Here is a 22,913-nt window from a genome sequence, read left to right on the forward strand (position 1 = left end):
GACATGAGCAGCACAATGCAAAAACATGGACTTCAGCGTCAGACAGACCTGGGGACAAATCTCAGCTCAGCCACTTACTCATTCTGTGATCTTGGACAAGTGATTTAACCTCCCTCAGCCTCAGCTTTCCCATCTATACTATGGGGACAATGGTATTACCTTGCATAGCAGTTGGAAGGAATTTAGAGACAATGTATGTGTAGTGTCCCAGAAAGGGCCTGGTGCATAGTGGGCTCTTAGGAAATGGTGGCATTATCTTCCCTCTATAAGTCATCAAGGACAGGGTCCCAAGGGTTATTGCTGTCTCCCATGAAGGGCCCAGACTGGGGCTTTTCATAGGGTTCAGGAAATGCTGGCAGCATGCCCGAGTGATGGAAAGCCTGAGTGCCCAGACTCTGAGGCTTGGACTCTGCCAGGTCTATGGAACAGGTATATACCACCTAATGCCCACTCTCCATTCAAGAGTGGGGGAGTGGAGGAGGGGGCAAGGGGCGTCCCCCAGAGCACTGATGAGCTCCATCTCTCCAGAAACCCAGACGGGGAGGCAGCTGCCATGGAAACCACTGCTGTCACATGTGCTTGTCACTCTAGGTTCCAGAGAGAAATTCTCAGGATCTATTTAAGAACTAATAAAATAATGATGGTCTTGCTCACCCTCACTGCACCCCACCCCAGGCTTCTACCCCTCTCTCCTTCTCCGCTGCCATAGTCCTCCCTGCCTTTCCTGTGTTCCCTTCCTGACCCCTTATCCCTTCATTTCCCTCCCATATCCACCAGCATTTCTCTCTTTCCTTGCCCCTTTCTGGGTCTGTCTCTTTCTCTCATCATTTCTGTCTTCTTGTGTCTCTTCATCTGTCCTTGTTTCTCTGCTCTCCATGGCTCTGTCTCTTGGTCTCTCCTCCACAATCACAGGTGGCCATGCCCAGGGACGGTTCCCGTTCCTCCTGGTCCCTGGTCCCGGCCAATCCAGACCTGTCCAGCTCGCCCTGATCTGCTTGGATTGATCTGTCATCCCCTCTAGACTGCAGCCTGAGTCCTGTCGGTGTCTCGGCCCCCACCCACAACCTGGTACACTGCAGGGGCTCCACCACCAGCGGGTGGGTGTGTCAGAGCGTAAAAGTACCTGAGTCCTGGGTGGGAGGGGGATTGTGCTGGTTCAGGCTTGGCCTGTTTTTCTTTCCTTTCCTTTCCTTTTTTTTTTTTTAAATAAGCCCTCCCCACTCCCCCACCCCCAAATTTGATCCAAAGGAAATTGCTCAACTGTGACTGCCAGGGCGTTACCATGGTTACTGGGTAGCACTTGTGGCTATGGTAACAGGAAGCTGCCTGTTGTCTCGGCAACGAGCACATTGGTAGAGGATGGAGTGGCCCTGATTGGTGCAGAAACAGTGCATTTCCTGAAGGGAGGGGGTCAGATCATCACCTTCTCAGGCCAGATGGGCATCAGTACCCCTTCCTCCATGAACGGGAAGGCCGCTGTTCTTTCCTCCCGGCACTCAGCTGTCTGCCCCCAACAATAATTCCTCACATCCTACGCACCCAGCTCTTGGCAGTTTACAAAGACCTTTTGCGTCCCCATTATCTCATGTGATCCCCACAACACCCATGAGAGGAAGGTGAGATGGGGATTCAATCATGAATTCTCTCAGGGTGGTTGGGGGATGGGAGTGTGTGGGGGTGTATGTTGAAGTCACCTAGGAGCTTTTGCAAATTATACAATCCCCAGCTTGAGAGTCTGGTATGGTTCCCAGGTGATTCTTATCCACCCCTGATCAGGGAAACCCTGAATTAGAAGGTGAAATCAGTTGGTGGGGGAGGGGAAGAGTCAAGCTGCTTTCCAGGTTTCTAGCTTGGATGACTGGAAGGATCAGGTCCGGGCAAAAAGATAAGTTCTGGTGTGGGTGTGTTGAGTGGAAGATGCCAGTGGGACTTTCTAGTCACGATGTCCAGCAAGTAGCTGGGTACATGGGTCTGAAGCCCAGGAGGGAGACTGGGCTGGGGATGCAGAGCTCTGAATCAGCCCTGTGGGGATGGTAGCTGAGGCTGTGGGTGTGGACGAGACTATCCAGGAAGAATGGGAACAGCGGCATGAGGAGGGCCGAAGACGGTGCGCTGGAGAATGCCAGCATCCTCAAGGGAAGGGGGGCCCAGGGAGGGAACTGAGGGGGTGAGTGTAGAAACTGTGGCAACACAGAAGCTGGGGAAGGTTTTCCCGCATTTAACAAGCTGACTCTCAGAGAGGGTGGCTTACCCGACGTCATAGAACCGTGAAAAGGCAGAGTTGGGGTAGACAGCACTAAATCTGATTCCCAGATTGTAAATCATATAGAATTAAATTCTCAGTTTTAGAACAAAACACAGATCTTCAGTATCAATTCAACCTTCCTACCCAAATCATCACCCTAAGCCTTTAAGGAGGTCCAGGAGCCAGATGGACAGGCCTCAGGTGGTCCCAGCCCAGAGCCCAAAGCAGAATCTCTTTAGCCACCACGGTCCATCCTGGCTTGCCACCAAGCTTCCTATCACCCCACCCTTCACGTTTCAGCACCTTCTGAATTCCCCAGTTTAAGGAAAAATCTTGGAGAAAATCTATATCCCATCGTGAGAGTGGTGGAGTACAAAGTTCAAAGGGGCCAGGGCTTAGATCCTGAGGCATCCAGGGGAGAGGAGAAGTTGGGTGCCAGGACCAGGCAGTCATGCTGACTGAGTGTGTTGGTCCAATGTCTTTCAGATGAATCGTCCGATCCAAGTGAAGCCGGCTGCCAGTGAGGGCCGAGGAGGTAACTTCCCTATGTGATAACCCTCAGGGTATCACCCATGTAGGGCATGGTGGGCCTACTCCTCGAGTCAGTCCTACCCACGGTTTATTACTAGAGCTTCCTTGGGTTGGGGAAAGGGGGTCCCAGAGTTGCTCAGCACCAGAAACAGCTCAGTCTTCCCAGCCCAGACTGAGGAGGGATAGGGTCCCAGGGTCCCTAGACTCAAAAAAGGCAGGAAGAGCCTAAGAAGATGCTGGAGTTAAAGGAAGGGGGCTCTCATCACCTTGCCCTGGAGAGAGTTCATTCCCATTTTTTCAGGTGGAGCTTCTAGATGTTTGAAAAACCAGGCTGGAATTATTCTCTTTTTTCATATTCTTCTGATCAGAGAGGACTCAGTCCACTCTGGGTTGGGGTCACTCATTTCTTCACTGAAATTGCCTGGTTACTTATGGTTAAAGATGAGTCTGGTAAGACAGACTTTGCAGGCCATATGAAAGAATTTGACTTCGTACTGAGGACAATGGCAAGTCTTCAAAGGTTTGTTTTTTTTTTAGCAGCGCTGTTTCCTGGTGCAGAAAGACCAATGCTCCTTCAGAACAGGAGGGGCAGAAAGCCTGTGCTTTTTGACAACCAGCGACATTCCAGCCAGCTTCCATACTGGAAAAGTGATGCTAGCTTCTGGTGTCAGTTCTTTGCTGTCTCTGTCACCCTTGGGTCTTATATCATTCCAGGATATCTGCCTATAGCCCTGGTGTCTGCTGACTCTCTCCCTTGGATAAGACTCTCTCCCTGCCTTACCCAGGATCAGTCATGGTGTTGTTAGGTGGAAGAAGCTGCCCACGATCAGGGAGAGAATGGAACCCAATTGACAGGCCTTTATTAACTCCTACTAATTCTGCACATCCTCTCAGACTTCATGCTCACTGTCTATACCCTCAAGGGGTTCTGGTAGCTTCATGGGTCCATCATGGAGTTCTTTCCTCCATGAAATCCTTCCTTTATCTTTTTAGATTATCTGACCTCTGGTTTCTGATTCTCAATTTGAGGTCAAGATGTTATCACTTCTACTTTGCCTTGAAGAGGTATTTCCAAGTTTCCTCCTCCCCTTCACACAGGTATCCTCCTTTTCCACCTCATTCTTTCCAGACAGGTTTTTGAGAAGTTCCAGCCTTCATACAGAACCTCTGGTTCACTCATCCCAAGAATATCTGCTTTTTTGGGAAGCTCTGTTAGGCATCAGGTCCGTTACTGGCCATTGTTGGCCATCTTCTAAGCCTTGTCCACAAACATTAACTACTCCCACAGCTCAGAGGCCAGTTTAGAGTACCTGAATGAGCTAAGAAGCAGACAGGTTGAGCTGTAGTTTATGCAACCATCCAACCAACATCTTCTGGGTAACTTACTCCACATTAGGAATAGAGATGTGAGCAAGGCCGACCTGGCATCTGGCCTCATTGAACTCTGGAGCTGTGAGGTGATAGTAAACAAGGGGTTACTATTCAGTGTGATCAATGCTTTTCAAGTCCTGGAGGGATCGTGGGCACAATACCAAGGGAGCACCTATCTTATTCTGGGAGGTCAAAATGGACTCCCCGAGGTAGTAATACTCAAGCTGAGATCTCAAAGATGAACAAGGAGTCAAAGAGAAAGGAGGGGAGGGGGAGCATGAGCTTAGGCAAAGGAAAATGCATGCACAGAGTTCAGAACATGATGCAACTTGGATCTGGTTCAGGAACTAAGTCCACTGTGCTGGGGGCACTCTTGCTGTTTGGAGTCCAGCATATCTTGTTGGGGTGAGGGCAGCTGTACAAAGGAGGCCTCCGATGATGCTTCTGCTTGGCATAGTTCATATGTCCTCATCATCTGGGTCCCACGCAGTGGCATCAGCCACTGATGCCACATTATGAGTTTTATCACCCCCCCCCTTTTTTGCACAGAGTTTTCAGGTGTCAGGTCATTGACAAATTCTGTACCTGCGGCAGCTCACTTATAGACACCTGTTCACATTCAGAGCAGCTCAAGAGAGCAGGAAAAGGAAATCTAGTTGAAAAGAGGTCTGCCTGGCAGTACGATTCATAATTTGAGTATTTATGTGTTGCACAGATATTTCTTGACAAGTGATGGCTCTTAATGAGTATATACTGCAAAGGCATCCATGAATAATCCTTCTTGCAGGTTTCGATGACCAGATCTCTCAATTCTTTCCTGCTCCCACTCAGAGTCACCAAATGTTCCCTGCCACATTTTCAGGAGAGAGGAGGCATATGTAATAAGTCTTGCAAAAACAGTTGGCCTTTACAATTTATAAGTATTTAACTACCAACCGATCTGTGTTAGATAATCTTGTTACTAATCAAAATGTGCTCCTTTTCTTCAATGTTATATATTTCTTCTAAAGTGAGTTCAGCTTTCTGCTGAATTTTATTTTATTTTATTTTTTAAACGGATTTTATTTATTTATTTGACAGAGAGAGACAGCCAGCGAGAGAGGGAACACAAGCAGGGGGAGTGGGAGAGGAAGAAGCAGGCTCCCAGCGGAAGAGCCTGACATGGGGCTCGATTCCAGAACTCCGGGATCATGCCCTGAGCTGAAGGCAGACGCTTAACGACTGAGCCACCCAGGCGCCCCTCTGCTGAATTTTAACACAAACTAATGCTTTAGAAACTCAGCTTTTAAAATGGTATTGAATTTTGCTTTTTGAAATGTAACATTTGACACAAGTATGGAACAGCTTGCCCTAGTCAAGTCTTATCTCTATGATCCCAAACATTCAACAAACCTTCAGATTCAATGGTCACACCTGTCCTAGTATATTTAAGCCTATAAGCTTGCATGTGTTTTTATTATTCCTGAAATTAAATCCCTTAGTTTACAGTTGATTAATACTGATTCCTCTATCTTTTAAGAATACTGGTATCAATGCAGACATAATCTAAAGGGTATCAAGGCAAACAGTAGAATCTTCCAAGATTCCACCATTTTCTTCTGGAAGGGATTATTAGATTCCCCTTGCCCCCCATAAAACAGGGATCTCCAACTCAAATACTACAGGAGCCAACGAGGTAACTTTAAATGGATGAGACTGTCATGATTTAATTACAATTTATAATTTAATTAAATTAAATGTTGGCAACTGATTACACTTTTAAAAGCTGACCAGCGCCGCAAGAACTTAACCAAACTTATCAGTTATGCTTCTTTGGCCCAAGGACTTCCATTTCTTCCCATCTGCACAGAGGAGGAATCTATTGTGCACACGTGAGCTTTTTAACGACAATAGTTACTGTACATTCTCTCTCTTGAATTTTGATGCCAGTGCAACAGAGTAGTTTTTCTCTTATTTTTAATCAGTAGACATGAGGTTTAGGGTTGGAATAACCTATGTTTTAAACACGCTGTATGTTGTATTACTTTGAGAAGTTGTTGGTAACACTCGTACATTCAACGCTTACAATGCAACAATAGTAGCAACACAACAGGATCTGCCTGATAGAAGGTGCTGGGTCCTCCTCTCCCATGGCATCCTCTGCAACCTTAATGATACTCAGAGTGTTAGATGTGCATCCGCGTCTTCATGGACTATGTTATAGCAGCCTTTTCATGATCTCACTTATGTTCCCATAAATTCTGCAGCTAAGTTTCATGCTGTTCATGTCCTCTATACGCCATGCCTATATTTTACATTCCGTGGGATTGAGCAGTATTCTTAAAGGAAAATGCACCTCGTTTTCCAAAAGAAAATAATATCCCAATTATAGTAAAGGCACCCATTTCTACGTCAAACCAACATAGTGCCAGAAACTTTTCTCCTCAGCATTTGGATTTATTTGCATGTAAACATTAAACTGTTTGCCTGGATAAAAATTCAAGGGTCGTGTAATTCAAAATGTTAACATCAAATTATATGAGGTCAGAGCTAGGGATCCCCAAATCCTTCAGACAGTGGTCACTAAATAAGTCCATTTTACTTGCTGTTCAGCATGGAGGCTGTGGTTGATTTTTCCTAACTTGCATGATCTCTACTATGGAAGCACAAAAAATAAGTTTAGTTGTAGGTACCAGGAAAAGTATTTTTTAGTCCTGAGGCAAAATTTTCAAAATCACTGAAACTCCTGTATATTTTTCCTCTCTTTCAAATTTCATAACATAAAATTAATAAATTCATAAATCACAATAGCCATTGGCCCCCTTGTTCTCTTCTCCAACTTTGGTGGTATTTTTTTACCGAGCACATATTTATGTTTCCAGGGTGCCTGAGGTACAGATATTGGTTAAGTAATCAACCCATGCACTCTTTCCACTTTAGTTTTATTAAACTTAAAAAATATTCTGTGAAGTGAGGCATCTCTTTTTTAATCTTGAAGTTGGGCTTAACTGAAGAGACCAATTATCTGTTATCACATCAACCCTCCCTCCTATCACCATCCTATAATTAATTGTTCAGGTAATTTCTAACTGAATTTACATGGTTTCGTTTAAATATCAGCCTGGATTTTGAATAATAATAAATATATCTAATTATCGAACTAGGTGAGCCATGTTTTCCAAATTCCGGGATTCTACTTCATTCAGTGTTGAACAACTAAACTTTGAGTTAAAGTTAAATTTTGAGCTAGAATTGTCAGAATTTCATAATACTGGGGCATATTCGCTGACCTAAATCAGACATGGATGTTAGCTACAACTGTTCTGCTGGTCCGTCGACACTCATATCTGTCTTCGATCCTTATACTTACTTAATTCTAAAAAGTATTCTTCCAGTGAAGACCTGACTGGGTAAGTTTCACAGTACTGCTTAGGACTACTCAAGTTAAGGTTTCACTTCCTGAAATTAATTCTACCTCCGAAGGTAAAGGGAGGTGCTTTCCTTCAGCTTGACTCAGAGCAGATTACCCAAAGATGATTGTTAACGCTTTTAGGTCATGGCAATGGATAATCCTCTAACAAGCCCTTCAGGTACAGGTCTACAGCCTGCAAACGGAAAATGAAATCTAGAGGCTGAGATTCTTTTCTCTCGGGGGAACCTGGAATCTCAGACTTGGTCTACCTTTCTTCCGTACTTCCTGGTTCTTCTGGATCAGGATGAAGGGACAATAGAGTCTCTGTTCTTCCTTGGTCTATGTACTTATTTTTCAGCCCTCCTTAAAGCCTCCTTCATTTTTAAAAATTATAGTAAAATAGGCATAACATAAACTTTATCACCTTTACCATTTTTAAGTGTACAGTTCAGTAGCGTTAAGTATATTTAGTGTTGTGCAACCTGTCTCCAGAATTTCGTCCTCTTACGAAGCTCAAAATCTGTACCCATTAAATAAACCCTTTTCCCCCACCAGCCCCTGGTAACCATCATTCTACTTTATTTTCTATGAATTTGACTTCTCTAGATACCGCATGTAAGTGAAATCATACATCTTTTTGTCACTGGCTGATTTCACTTAGCATGATGTCCTCAAGGTTCATCCATGTTGTAGCATGTGTCAGATTTTCCTGCCTTTTAAAGGCTGAATAATATCCCATTGATTGTATGTACCACATTTTGTTTATCCATTCATTGGTTGAAAGACATTAGAGTTGCAACCACGTTTTAACTATTGTGAATAATGCTACTGCGACATGAGTGTACAAATATCTCTTTGAGGCTCTGCTTTCAATTCTTTTGATTATAATACCCAGAACTGGTATTGCTAGATCATATGATAATCCTGTTTTTAATTTTGGAGGGAGCTGTCATACTGTTTTCCATAGTGGCTGGACATTCCCACCAGCAGTGCACAAAGGTTTCAATTTCTCCACATTCTTTCCAACACTTGCTATTTTCTTCTTCTTTTCCTTCAACTTCTCCTCCTCCTTCTACTCCTTCTTTTTCTTCCCCTTCTCTTCCATCATCTCCTTGTCCTCCTTCTTCCCTCCTCCTTCTACTTTTTCTTCTCCTTCTTCTTCTCTTTCTCCTCCTTCTCCTCCTCCTTCTTCTTCTTCCCCTCCTCCTCCGCCTCCATCTCCTCCTCCTCCTTTTCCTTCCTCTCCTCTTCTTTTTCTCCTTCTTCAACAGTCATCCTGATAGGTATAAAGTGATATTACATGGTGGTTTTAATTTATACTTCCTTAATGATTAGTAATGTTGAGCATCTTTGCATATGCTTCCTGGTCATTTGTATACCTTTCTTGGAGAAATGCTTATTTAAGCCCTTTGCTCACTTTTTAATGGGATTATTTGGGGGGTTTTTTTGTTTGTTTGAGTTGTAGGAGCTCTTTATTCTGGATATTACTCCCCTATCAGATACATGATTTGCAAATATTTTCTCCCATTCTGTAGGTTGTCTTTTCATTCTGAGTGTGTCCTTTGATGCAAGGAAGTTTTACATTTTGATGTAGTTCAATTTATCTATTTTTACTTTTGTTGCCTGTGAGTTTGGTGTCACATCTAAGAAATCACTGCCAAATGCAAGGTCATGAAGTTTTTCTCCTGTTTTCTTCTAAGAGTTTTATAGTTTCAGCACTCATGTTTAGGTCTTTGATTCATTTTGTTAATTTTTGTATATTGTGCAAAGTAAGGGTCCAATTTCATTCTTCTGCATCCACTTTTCTCAGCACCATTTGTTGAAAAGACTGGCACTCTTGTCAAAAATCATTTGACCATATATGTAAGGGCTTATTTCTGGCCTCTCTATTCTATTCCATTGGTCTGCGTGTCTTTCTGCCAGGGTCACACTGCTTGATTACTGTAGCTTTGTAGTAAGTATTGAAATCAGAAAGTGTGAGATCTTCAATTTTCTTCTTTTTCAAGATTGTCTTGACAATGGTTTCTTGAGATTCCATATGAATTTTAGGATGGATTTCTCTATTTCTGAAAAAATGCCATTGGGATTTTAATAGAAATTGCATTAAATCTGTAGATTTCTTTGGGTAGTAGTGATACCTAACAATGTTAAGTCTTTCAATCCATGAACACAAGATGTCTTCCATTTGTGTCTTTAATTTCTTTCATCAGTGTTTTATAGTTTTCAGGATATCCGTCTTTTGCCCCCTTGTTTAAGCTTATTCCTAAGTATTTTATTCTTTTTGATGCTGTTATAAGTGGAACTGCTTTCTTTTCTTTTTTTCCTTAAAGATTTATTTATTTATTCATGAGAGGCAGAGAGAGAGAGAGGCAAAGGAGGGAGAAGCAGGCTCCCTGCAGAGCAGGGAGCCCGATGCGGCACTCGATCCCAGGACCCTGGGATCATGACCTGAGCCGAAGGCGGACACTTAACTGAGTGAGCCACCCAGGCCCCCTGGAACTGCTTTCTTAATTTCCTTTTCGGATTGTTCCTTGCTAGTGTATAGAAACACAAGCAATTTTGTTTGTTGGTTTTGTATTCTGCAGCTTTGCTGGATTTATTATTTCTAACAGGTTTTGGGTTTTTTTGTTTGTTTTTGTTTGTTTGTTTGTTTTTTGGAATTAAAGCTCTTCTTGTTGCTTACCAGATCAGGCCAGAAGACTGTTTGCCCTGGATATTTCCTCACTGACTTTCCCAGGCTTCCTTGGCTCCTTATGTTGGAGTCATTACTAAGAACATCAGGGGAAAGATGCTTTGCTCCATATGCTGCCACCAGCAGGATCCCCTGGGTTGGTATTTGGACTGAAAGGTGGATGAGTATTTTTAGGATGTATTTGAAGGTTGGTACCCCAATGCAGAAACCTCATTCCTACACTGTCCCTACAATCATGACATCCCACCAACTGGAAGGTGAATGAGTGTGAAAGGCCTAGAAGCTAGAAACTCGGGCCCTTCAGGAATTCCTTTGGGCCGACTTGAGGCAGAGCCTCCTTCCTCAAGCAGCATCTTGGTGCCTTTCCTGAGGAAGAAGGAATGGACTGACTCTGACTCTGGGCTCTCAATGCCATCATTTGCTGCATTAGAATCCCTAACCTATATGACCAGCTAGCTGCACAAGGCAGCTTTATGGAGCTGGGCCTCTGGGGCTCAAACGACTTGGTTTGGGTTCAAAAAGCATTTGGTAGAAGGGCAACGCATACACATTAGTTGACTAAAGGAGAGTGCAGTTATACCATTCAAATGTGCTTCTATCCAACTATGTCCAATTCCTTCCAGTCCGGGAAGGCTGAGCCTCCTTATTTGATATTCCCATCTTTCCAGGGGATGACTGTATTCAGACATTTCTGACCCACCTCTTATAGAATCCTCTCTTTACCGAACTGGTAGAGTTTGAACTAGAGGAAACTGAATTACATGGGCTTAAATCCCATCATCATCTCTCTCTGGGGGAATTGATCAGCTCTTAGCACCTTCAGGGCTGTATATTTAGGGACTACCCTTAGGAGGTCTAGCCTGTACTTATCTTAGACAGGTCTCCTGAGAAACTTATCCCACCATTTCAGGATCACCTGAAACTCATGGTCATTGTGACCTTGATCATCCTGCTGTCAAACATCATCAAGCTCCCTGCAAAGTAGCAAAGGGAATACCAGCATTCAAGGCAATACCTGTGAAACAGGCAGTACGGAGCCCAGCCTATAACCTAGCCTCATTTCAGTTTCAAATTCTGTATAACCCAGTAGTCCAGGACCATAGGGTCAGTAACTTCTCATGGAGATTAAAATTCTTGACTTGGCACTGGAAAAGAAGGATCAGGGAATTTCATGGTCTGTGGCATGAGCTTGACCTAACCACCATCAGTGGGAAAGAGCAACAAGAGGAAGGGCAGATAAAGGATCAGACCACTGTCCACACAATCCTATTTCCTGTCTTGGGGGCTCCACCTCAGTCTTGACATTTCTCTTCCTACCTAGGGCTACCTGGATGCTGGTCCCTGTGGCGTGATATCTTCCCTAGGTGCCATCATCATCTTGCTGCACTATTAATTAGGGCATTATGAAGCCCTCTTTAAGCCTTGGGACTCTGGAGGCCACAGGATCTTCTCTAGCCCCTCTTGGGCCTCTGACAGACACATTTAGTGTCATAGCTCAGAACAATGACACAGTCTTCTGACGTTTGATTCCCTGACCAAATGCGGCCTGTCTTTCAATGTCAAGGCAAAGCCACTAGCAGACTGATCAAGCAATTTTTTCTTTATCTTCTTGGTTTCCTGAAGAGGGTGATCTCTGATCCCTCTTCCTATACCATGTGGAACCCTATTCACTATCTTTTAGGTCAGTGGTTTTTAAAGGACTTTCCTTGCAACCCGTTTTAGGGGGTACTAGGAGAAGATGAAGCAAAAGGAATTTCAGCCCCACCCCCACTTCCCACCTTTCTGGTTTCAGTCAGAGCGGTTCTCTTTGTCTCTCATTTTTTAGCTTCATCCTAATATTTTTGTTAGAACAACAGATTCCACAGCCTTTTTAAAAGCTTGGGAAACCAGTGATCTGTCCAAAAGCACTCTTCTGTGGCTAACACTCCCAGAAATGAAGCACATCCACCCATTATACTGTCACCACATCAGGTCGGCACTTCCTCTAGGATTCCAGCCACAAGTACATTACCCATCCTTTCCCCCTTGGGATCACTGGGCAGTAATCCTCTGGAGAGGGGGCAGGATTCTGCTGAAACATATTCTGCCTGTCCCATTTAACCACAGCCCCCACCCTCCACAGACGTAGCATTGATAGATGCTTTGGGGTCCCTAGGCAGCCTAGACTGAACCCGACACCATCCGGGTAAAATACGGACACACACATAACCCTACTGGAACATCCCTCCACTGCTAACTCCAGGCAGTCTGTTCTTCCGTTTCTTTGCCGCCCAGGCTTCAGTCTATGACCCTCACCAGCCTTGTCTCCCTTGCACTCAAGATCCAAGGATCCCCACTAGCCTAGCCAAACTTGTCAAGGAGTAAAGGAGTCGGGGATGGGTTTTCTTGGGCTCCAGGATCTGAAGGTGAAGCCTGAAGCCAGATTCTCACCCGCTCCTTCTCTCCCCACTTATGTTACCTACATGAAGCCACACCCTATTTCCGAGATGTATGTAGGTGCAGAAAGGAGGGCTTTGACAGCCAGCCATGTGACCTGGGCCCCTCTACCTGGGTTCCTGGACAGTGCTCCTGAGGCCTGACTTCCTAGATGTGCAGCTAAGCCCTGGTTTCTAGCCCCAGCTCTCCAGCTTTCTCCAAGGAACATACTTCCAGAGGAAGATGGAAGACAGGGAGGGATCAAACTTGTTCTCAGGTGGCCATCCAACTCTACAGGTAGAACTTGTCCTTCTGTAGTGTGAACACCCGGGGGAACAGAGCGGGAACACAAGGGAAGGCAGAAAGGAGGCAGTAGGGCTCAGTGAGGGCCCTGGAAGCTCAGTGAGGGAATGAGGTGGTGAAGGTGGGGGTTAAGGAAAGGAGTCAAGGGCTTAGCAAGTGTGGGAGGGGGGATGCTAATGTTGGAGGCTCAGGAACCCAAGCTTCCTGCCCTCTTTAGGCCTTTGGGAGGGACACCAAAGTTGAGTTTGTTGCTAGGCTTAGAGATTCATCACTCCAGTACTCAACATCTGGAAATGAAGCAGTATGATGAGACAACTGTTTTCTGTGGTGTTTTTTGGCCCAGAGCCCTCCTTGATTTGGGCAGGAAGGGGCATTGATGGCACTGCCATCAGCCTGACTAGCAAAGGTGTGCTTCTTTTCTCCTAATCCAGTCTGAATACAAAGGACCCCCTCCCTGAATCGGGCTAAAATGGTCCAAAATTGCCTTTGCCAAACTTTCAGAACAGAAAGCTCAAACATATAAAAGATGCATATAGGGCTGTACCCAACCAAAGATATCAACTGAATCACTTTCCACAAGAGCAGCAATCAGTCTTTCTTGTTTTTTCCCGGGACCCAGGTTTTCATGGTGGATCTGGGTATGAGTTCTTTTCCTCCAGATCTGTCTGTAGATTATCGTGCTCCTCAAAGAAACCCAACCTTGTAGCCTCAGGGCCTTCTCACTCCCTATACCTCTTCCCAGAGCTGGACTGTGGTCAGCTACCTTCTTAAGCTCCTCTGGCTACTCTGGGTAGTCCAAGAGGACTTAGGGTCTCCAGGTCACTCCTGGATTTGTCCCCAGAGGACCGAAAGCTGTTTGTGGGGATGCTGGGGAAGCAGCAGGGTGAGGAGGACGTCAGGCGCCTGTTCCAGCCATTTGGCCATATCGAGGAGTGCACCGTCTTGCGGAGCCCTGATGGCACCAGTAAAGGTGACTTGAGCTGACCCTGGGATTTCCTGCCTCATTCTGGGCCGCATGACCCTTTGACCCCTATGGCCTGAGCCACCCAATCCTTCTATTCTGCCCCAGGCTGTGCCTTTGTGAAGTTCGGGAGTCAGGGGGAAGCTCAGGCAGCTATCCAGAGTCTGCATGGCAGCCGGACCATGGCGGTGAGGGCGGGCACCCGGGGCCCAGGGTGAGGCCAGTGGGGTGGGGACGGGCTTCTCCCCACGTGCGATCGGTGCCCCAGCAAAGGGCCTGATGGGCAAAGCGCTTGGCCTAGGGCCAGGGCTGGGGTCTGGACTGGTCACGGCGGCCTCCCCTGCCCTACCCAGGGCGCCTCGTCCAGCCTCGTGGTCAAACTGGCGGACACCGACCGGGAGCGCGCGCTACGGCGGATGCAGCAGATGGCCGGCCAGCTGGGCGCCTTCCACCCGGCCCCGCTGCCGCTGGGGGCGTGCGGAGCCTACACCACCGCGGTAGGTGCCTGGACGCAGGGGACAGGTGCGCACGCGGGCCTGTGGGCCCCGCCCGAGGTCGGGAGCCGGGGCAGCTGCCCGCTGCTGGGTCCTACACACCCGCCCTTCTTCCCTCCCAAAGATCCTGCAGCACCAGGCGGCCCTGCTGGCGGCGGCACAGGGCCCAGGCCTAGGCCCGGTGGCCGCAGTGGCGGCCCAGATGCAGCACGTGGCGGCCTTCAGCCTGGTAGCCGCGCCTCTGTTGCCCGCCACAGGTACTGCGCTCAGGGGCGGGGCTGGCGGCTGGGACCCCGCCGCGCAGGGCTGCGGCCTGACTCTCCGACTTCCTCCGCCTCCAGCAGCCAGCTCCCCGCCGGGCGGGGGCCCCGGCTCGCTTCCGGGTCTACCAGCGCCCATCGGGGTCAATGGATTCGGCCCCCTGACTCCCCAGACCAACGGACAGCCGGGCTCTGACACTCTCTACAATAACGGGCTCTCCCCTTACCCAGGTGGGCCCTCCGCTCCGCCCCGATCTCCCCGAAATGGAGTGGGGAGCGGGGGGATGGGGGGGAGGCGGCAACCGCCTTGGGAAGGGATTCCTCTTTCCCTGCCGCGTCTCACAACGTCGCTCCACCTCCCTGCCCGCCCGCCTTCACCGTGGGCCTCGCGCCCCTCTCTCCCCAGCCCAGAGCCCCGGCGTGGCTGACCCCCTGCAACAGGCCTACGCTGGGATGCACCACTACGCAGGTCTCACTTGGCGCTACGCGGCCTGGGGGGTTTGAAGGGCCCCAGAAAGGAATAGGGAGATTTGGGGGGGCGAGGGTGTTTAGGCTCTCTTCTGAGGAGTCGACCCTCCCATCCCCCCACCCCTGGGCCCAGAATGACCTAAGGGGTGAGGGTTACTTGGACTGGGCCGAATTGGTCAAAGCTGGCCAGGCAGATGGGGCCGTGCTTGGGGGATGGCTTTTGGGGGGTCACTGCCCACTCCCACCTCTGTCTCCAGCAGCCTACCCGTCGGCCTATGCCCCAGTGAGCACAGCTTTTCCCCAGCAGTCTTCAGCCCTGCCCCAGCAGCAAAGAGAAGGTGAGAGACAGGGGGCTGGAGATCAGGGCCTGGTGGGGCTCAACTCAGGGTCCCTCCCCTGAACCAGCCTGCTGCTGTTCCTGCAGGCCCGGAAGGCTGTAACCTCTTCATCTATCACCTGCCTCAGGAGTTTGGTGATGCAGAACTCATACAGACATTCCTGCCCTTTGGAGCTGTTGTCTCTGCCAAAGTCTTTGTGGACCGAGCCACCAACCAGAGCAAATGTTTCGGTGAGCTGAGTCCCATCCATGGGCCTCTCCCACTCCTAACTTTGAGATTTACGGCAGACCCTAAGCTTGTCCGTCCATAAGTCAATGGCTCTCAGAGACTGAGGGTATGGTGCAATGCAGGCTCACAGGCCCAGCCCTAGAACAAGTCTATTTCAGGTTCACCTGGGAAAGTCAGGTGTCTGGAAGATGTTCAGCCAGGTCAGGCTTAAGATCCTAGCAGGGCAGGAAGAATATAGATCTGAGGCCAGAGATCCCCTCTAACCCCAGCTGCAGTTTAGAGGACCAGAATGACAGCTGTAGAGGGAGGGAATCAACCCCTGCCAGGGAAAGACAGGGAAACACCCCAACTAGCACACTCCCCACCCCCAACACACTCTCAGAATTGCCTCTGTCCTTCCAAGAATGACACTTTAGGACACTTAGGCTGTCTGCCTATGTAAGTATGAGTGTGTGTTTGTGTGTGCGTGTGCACGTACAAACAATGGAGGTTGGAGGGGTATATGTTTGGAACTGGCCTGAGAAGACAGGGACAGAAGAGGCTGGTCAGAGAGAAGGGAGGCCTTGCCAGGCAGAGTTCCCAGCTGACCTCTCTGCCCGCACCCCCTAGGGTTTGTTAGCTTTGACAATCCAACCAGTGCCCAGACAGCTATCCAAGCCATGAATGGCTTTCAAATTGGCATGAAGAGGCTCAAGGTCCAGCTAAAGAGGCCCAAGGATGCCAATCGGCCTTACTGATCTTCTCTCACTGACCAGCCACAGAAAGGTAAGTCCATGGGGGACCCCAGGCAGATGGGGCTGGAGGGATGGAGGCCCCATCAGCTTCGATGTTCCTTTTGAGATGTTAGGAGCACCCACCTCTGAAAAAGTCTGGGAGAGAAGAGCCAGAAGTTAAGGAGGAATCCTCAGTTGGAGACTTCGTGTTTCTCCTTCGGTCCTAGAATGGAGAGAAATTAGACTACGTCCTGCCCCCACAGTCTGGGAGAGACAGTCACGGCAAGATCTAACCAGTTAGTTCTCCTCCAGAGATAGCCACAGCGGACCGTGGGAGTAGAAGAGCTGTGGGGAGGGGGGGACAAGGGGGTGGAGGATGAGGCTAGAAAAGTTGTGAAGTCTCATGAGTTTGGGCTTTATCCTGAAGATGGTAGGGAACCATCGGGGAGTGTAAGCAAAGAGGGGAGAAGATTGCAGGGGCTGGGCCGATGGCAGGGAACCTGGAGATGAGACAAGCAAATAAACTAAAGAAGCAGGATCTGCAGGGCCTGGTGGGTGATTGGGAGAGAGACGACGAGCTCCCTTAGGTTTCTGGCAGGGCCAGCTGCCTGCACCTTCTAGAGATCTGCTGTCTCTGGAGGTCCATGTGGCCCGGCTTCACTGGCACTACCCCAAGGAGCCTTTGGAGGAGGGTGTGGGGCTGGAGTCATCTTCCCAAGAGACCCCGAGGTCACTTCAGTGGACCAGGCTGCTGCCTTGCCCCTGCGGCGGCTCTGCTCCTCAGGAAGAGAGGTCCAGCCACTCACCTGAGAGGTCACTGCTGGGGCAAGCCGCTCTTCCTGTCTTGCCCTCCAGAGTGACTTTTGCCTTTTTACATTTTCTCTTTCCTCTCTCCTTATCAACAAATACCCAACACCAGAAACTGAAGAGTGAGAAGAAAGGAAAGGAAAAGCACAGAAATGCTTGAGCAGCCCTTCCCGAAGGAGACGAGCCACAGACTGAGGTGGATCGGACCCCAGGCCGGCGTCTGGGGCTCAGGCCACATTATGGATTGTTTTCATCAAGTGGGTTGTCCTGTGCCTGTGGCATAGAGCGCAGGCTGGCAAGGCAGCTGGGGCTGGCTGAGGACTGACTGTCTAGGGGAACCAGCAGAGGGCCTTGGGGGTGCCAAGGGCTTCTCCACAAGGGAAGCCCAGATTTACTTCTTTCAAAATCCTATCATTCGTTAGAGTTTAGGGACCAAAGGACTATTGCTTTTTTAAGAATATAAATATATCTATATAAATTAAAAGAAAGAAACAGAAAACAAAAACAAAAGAAAAGGAAAAAAAAACCCACAAGAGAAACAAAAAGACAGTATAGAGTCTCATACAAGCTGCCTTTAATAACCCTAGGAGACAGGGTGAGGGAGACCCGTAAAAGCCCCAGACTAGGCAGAGGGAGGCTGTGGAAAGTGTTCTGTGTCTCATTCCCTCTTAAATTGTCCCCCCTTCCTGCCTTTTTTAAATAATTAAGGACTTAAGGTCTAGGCTCCCATGCAGGCCACAAAGAGAGGTATGGAAGCAGGGAACCCACAATCCCCAAACTCAGAGAACATCCCTGAAGCCAGGAGGAGCTCCGGCCTGCCCTGGCCTTTGCCATCCTGAGGGGCCCACTAGCCAGCAGGAGTGTCCTTCGTGACAGCCTTTCCCGTGGAACCACTGCTTCCCCAGACAGGAAGAAAGAGGGAGTTTTAACCACCCCAGCCTTTCCCCTCCCCATCCGGATAGACAGAGGCCCTGCCTTTGGCTGAGCCGAGACATCTCCTGTTTCCCCTCACCTTGAGCCAGCCCCAGCGTCCCCTTGCTCCAGGCCACCTTCTGTCTCCAAGTCTATGTTTGCCCACCTGTAAAGTAGATTCAGGATATACGTAGAGGGCTGTGACAACAGACTCGGAAGGTTTGCTACTGTATATACTGCCATTGAGAAGGGGATCATTTTCAATATGTAGAAGCTTCAGAATTTAGAGGTCCCTCTTTACCCAGGACCCGGGAGGGAAGTAGATGTTTTGCCAAAATACTTCTTCATTCCTTTAAAAAGTACATCTTTCCTATGCAAGAGTGTCTCACATGTGCTTATCCAAGGTGCTTCTAGATGGTGAGCAGTGTTCAGCTTAGAAGTGGTGTGTGCTCTGTCTGTCTGTCTTTGTCTATCTGTTGTATTCAGTGGGTGCCATATAAAGCTGATCAATGGTGGTGCTTCCTGCCTGCTTCTGTGAGATGGGCAAAAGATTCAGCTTAGAACACCATGACTCACCTTGCCTTGGTCAGCCTGTCCTGGGCCTGCAGGGCCTTGCACATATTTTTCCTAGGAGGCGAATTTCCCCTCCACCTCATAGACATGGATCAAAGTAGTATGGGACCCCAGCTGCGTGGAGGGCACTCTGATCCCCAGATGTCACTGAGGCTGGAGGCCTCTGATCTGCTATCACATCAGACAGTAAATGAAAGGATGGGGGTGGGGTTGGAGGGCTCCTCCTTCATAACAGTTTCTAAGAAAACTTGTTCCCACCTGTTCCTTTGTCTTTGACTCATTTTTGGAGGGAATGGGATGAAAAATAGATATGGTAATGACATTACCAGGTAAGGTGTAATGTATATCAACAAAATATTTCCAATCGAGAGAGGAAACAGGGTTGAGGGCATCATCGCACCAGCACAACACTGACATGTAGACTGATCACTCTGGACACAGGTGGACGTGTGGAGCACACCTTCAAACAGATATTCACATGGTGGCAGAGAGGCCCTTCACCGCTAGGTGCTAAGCACTGTGCTAGGAGCTAGGGCTCAGGCACGTTATACGTGCTCAAAGTTAGTGGGAAAGACAGACCAATTAGGTAGTCATGATGGAAGGCCACATGGGGTCTATGATCACAAGCAGAAGAGTATCTAATTCAGACTTGATTGGGAAGGGAGGTCGGAGAAAGATTTTGTAAAGGAGTTGAAAGAGAGAAGGCTCTTGAAGGGTGCACTGGGACTTTGAACAAAGCCGTTTGGACAGCTGCACCATATTGATAAGTTATCTTTATCACCAAGAAATAATAATGATTACTGTGTATTCAGTGCCAGTTATGTGGGAGACAGTGGGCACGAGACAAGACCCTTTTCCCATTCCTATCTCTACCCTGAACCTTAACTCATTACCAAGTCATATCAAGACATTTGAACCAAAATAGCACTTCAAGTATTTTGCTTCATGCTTAGGGACTGACAGACTGTGTGTCAATGCTGCAGAGGGTAGCAGGGTCTAGAACAAGGGTTGGCAAACTGTGGCCTGTGGGCAAATCTGGCCTGCAACCTGTTTTTGTATGGCCTACAAACTAAGAATGGTTTTACATTTTTTAAAGGGTTGTAAAAATAAAGAAACAATGAGTATGAGACAAAGACCATATGTGCTCCCCCAAAACTAAAATATTTATCTGGTCCTTTAGACAAAAAGTTTGCTGACCCCTATAAGATCATGCAAGACTTGTATAATATCCAATGAGTTTGAACAACATGGTGTTTGTGTCTCTATTGTGTGTGTATGTATTAGTCTGGACTCTCTCAGTTGCAAGTATCTAAACCCCAACTCAAACATGTAATCCGGTAGGAAATTAACTGGCTTACACAACTGATAAACCAAAGGATGGGTAAAAACAAAAACAACAAAGGATGGGTCTGCCCTCATGCATGGCTGGATCCAGGGGTTCAGTTGATGATGTCTCCCTTCTCGGCTCGGATTCCTTCTATATGTTGGCATCACTAGCTCTAATGTCCTAGAGAGGACTTTGGCCACAATGGACATGTGTCTACCTCTAGGGTGGAAGAGTAGGCCACCATAATTGACAACCTCACCAGCACTGTGTGAAGGGGAGAAATGGGTCCCCAAAGGAAGGGATGATGGGTAGATAAACAATACACATCTACTGTATCCCACCCCTTTATTGCTCAGCAGCTACCTGTATTTTTCTTGCCCAACATACAATTTCAAAAATGTGCCTGCCCAACAATGAAATGATCCTAAACCCAACAAAAATGGGAGACAAAACAGAATCGTGTCCAATTGCTTTATGGAACTCTCAGTGCAGGGTCCGTTTGTGATGTGCAATTCTTGAGCAGGCCTAGATGTAACTTATGATTTTACAGTCTATGGCTAAAAGATCGATTTAGCTATCCCTGCATAGCCAATATGAAATGGGAGAGGAAAATTTGATAAGTTTTTTTTTTTTTTAAAGAAAGAAACCTTCCATTTGGAACAGGGAAGAAGAAAGAGCAATGGTCACTAATCTACAGCATATAGTCCATCTTTCTGGGCAGTGGAACAAGTTTCTTGGTTAACAAAACTAATTGCTCTTAGTCCTTTCCACTGGGAAGTATCTTCTTTGATCCATAGTCCTTTAAGGAAATTCCCCGGAGGATGCTTCCTCTGGAACTGAAGCATTCCTCTTCCCTTTGGACATGGTTTCAGACCTAAATATTGCCTTACAGATTATGCATTCCCAGATACCTATATGCCAGGGATGAGGATTCTCTGGTGATACAACTCCTTTCAAACCAGTCGATTTGATTCCTGTGCCCTCTGTGACCTAGTAACCATCATCAAGAATCTTGCTGAGTCCTTGTCCTTGAACCTGGATCAGGCCCTTATGGTTTCCGTTTCTTAGCAAGGGGTCACACTTTGCCTATTTCCCTCCCCTTCAGCTTCATGGCTTCCACAGTGGTCTGTCTACGGTGATAAGTCAATCTTAATCTGCTCAGTGCCCCCCCCCAAACATTATCTATTCAACACTGGGCTGGCTCATGCTCCAGTGGCCCTGACCAGATAGTCAAAATTCCTGAGTGGTACTGGCGCTTACACCTCAGCCCCAAGGAGATGCTTAGGACAGGAGGGAGGCAGCCAGACAAGCACTCATTTTGGCCAACCTGCAGCTTGCTCTATTCCCCACCCCCTGGCCATGGTCCATTATTACACTGAGGCCACATCACCAGAGCATCCCAAAGAGGAGTCTGTCCATGGACACTGAATTTACTGGCCCTCTAAGAACTGTTATCAGTTGGGGACTGTGGGCAGGCTTGAGCCTTCAGCAGGGCCTCTGGAATTTCCTTCTCCCTGGGTGTCTTAGACATAGGAAGAAAAGACCTCTAGTCTCAGATGGGATGAATGACCTCGACACTGGAAGCAGCTCTGGAACTGCTATGTCCTCTGACCAGAACTGGAGTCTCACCTCTGCCTCAGGGGAGCATAACACGCATAGAATACCCCTCCCCTGCCCCGCCAAAGAAGGTGCTAAGGACAAGGAGATCACAGGATCTCTCTTGATCATTTCCAGCTTCAGTTGCGATCTTTGGGTGTCCACTGTTCTGACCACACCTGTCTGCACTGTGACACAGCCAAATCCAGCAGGGACTCAGTGGCTGTTTTTGGCCTCTGGGCATCCCCTTACGGCCAGTACATGTATACAATGATGCCACACAACCTTATGTTTTTGGGAGAACCAGTGAAGGAAGAAACCTCCTAGGCTCAGGGAGTTCAGAGCCAACGCAGTCTAAGTAGCTGCCCTTCTAGGCTCAGCCATGTAGGGTCCACAAAGAGGGGACCAGATCTGTGCCAAGTGCAAACTTGGAAAGGGTGGAGAGCCACCCTTTCTCTCCCTAGCCCCAGTTTTACACACTGCTATCCGTGTTCACCCTCCAGCAGCCTGGGCTGATCGGAGCCTTTGACTGCCCGGCCATCTGTAGAGGAGACTTTGAACTTCCAGGTTCTGGCCTCCTGCCTTCGAGATGCTTAAGAGCAGAGACCCAGAAGGCAGAGCAGTCTGCAAGCCTTGGGTCTGACTTTTCCCAAGAGAAGTATTAGATGCCCAGGAGAAAATGCAGTGAAGCATGAAGACAGACTGTGAAATAAGCCTTAGCGTCCCCTATGGAGTAGGCTAGAAATGGCCCGACCTCCCTTTCCCCATCCCCCCCACCTTGGCCCTGGGCTCCTGGTAAGAAGCCAGCAGTCTGGGCTAGATTCTCTGCATCTGAGCAGGAAATCTGCTGTGTCCACAGGACCTTCTTGCTATCTCATTAATGTTGGGATGGGGGCTTTGATTGTGACTGACTCCACGTCTTAACCAAAGTACTCTAGAAACAGGCTCTGAGGCAAGGGTTATGGTGCTCGCACTGTTTGGGGAGACAGAAGCCCAGGATGATGAGAGGGGAGGAGGGACACGAGTCAGGAAAGAGGGGGAGCAATGCAAGACAATGCATTACTGTGTTGGTGATGTCCTCACATGAGCCACAAGGACAGAATAGGTCACGTGACAGTGTTGTTTGCTAAGCACATGGTGTTTGCAAGGAGAAACCACCTTGGAACAGTTCACCAAGAGGAGAATTGAGAGGAAGTTTATCCATCTGTTCCCCCCTCATTTCCAAGGGGCATCCCCTAGAGAGCTACCTCCACTTCTGAGTTGCATCATTTATCCCAAGGTGGCTGCT

General features: G+C 48.0%; 1 protein-coding gene across 1 annotated transcript in view; it reads left to right on the forward strand.

Annotated features, from left to right (window-relative positions):
- The window catches only part of CELF6 (CUGBP Elav-like family member 6), a 28,532-nt gene extending 9,881 nt beyond the window's left edge, over positions 1 to 18,651 (forward strand). Inside the window, exons 3-13 of the mRNA XM_045795268.2 lie at positions 2,732 to 2,780; positions 13,790 to 13,918; positions 14,018 to 14,097; positions 14,263 to 14,406; positions 14,528 to 14,660; positions 14,745 to 14,894; positions 15,070 to 15,132; positions 15,389 to 15,469; positions 15,556 to 15,699; positions 16,307 to 16,462; positions 17,330 to 18,651. Of these exons, the coding sequence (XP_045651224.1) occupies positions 2,732 to 2,780; positions 13,790 to 13,918; positions 14,018 to 14,097; positions 14,263 to 14,406; positions 14,528 to 14,660; positions 14,745 to 14,894; positions 15,070 to 15,132; positions 15,389 to 15,469; positions 15,556 to 15,699; positions 16,307 to 16,434 (1,101 nt within the window). The 3' untranslated portion in view covers positions 16,435 to 16,462; positions 17,330 to 18,651. The remainder of the gene's footprint in view (positions 1 to 2,731; positions 2,781 to 13,789; positions 13,919 to 14,017; positions 14,098 to 14,262; positions 14,407 to 14,527; positions 14,661 to 14,744; positions 14,895 to 15,069; positions 15,133 to 15,388; positions 15,470 to 15,555; positions 15,700 to 16,306; positions 16,463 to 17,329) is intronic.
- The last annotated feature ends 4,262 nt before the right edge of the window (positions 18,652 to 22,913 follow it).

Source organism: Ursus americanus, chromosome 28, assembly GCF_024610735.1.
Source record: "Ursus americanus isolate L20-20 chromosome 28, mUrsAme1.1.p, whole genome shotgun sequence".
In the NCBI taxonomy this organism is placed as follows: domain Eukaryota; kingdom Metazoa; phylum Chordata; class Mammalia; order Carnivora; family Ursidae; genus Ursus; species Ursus americanus.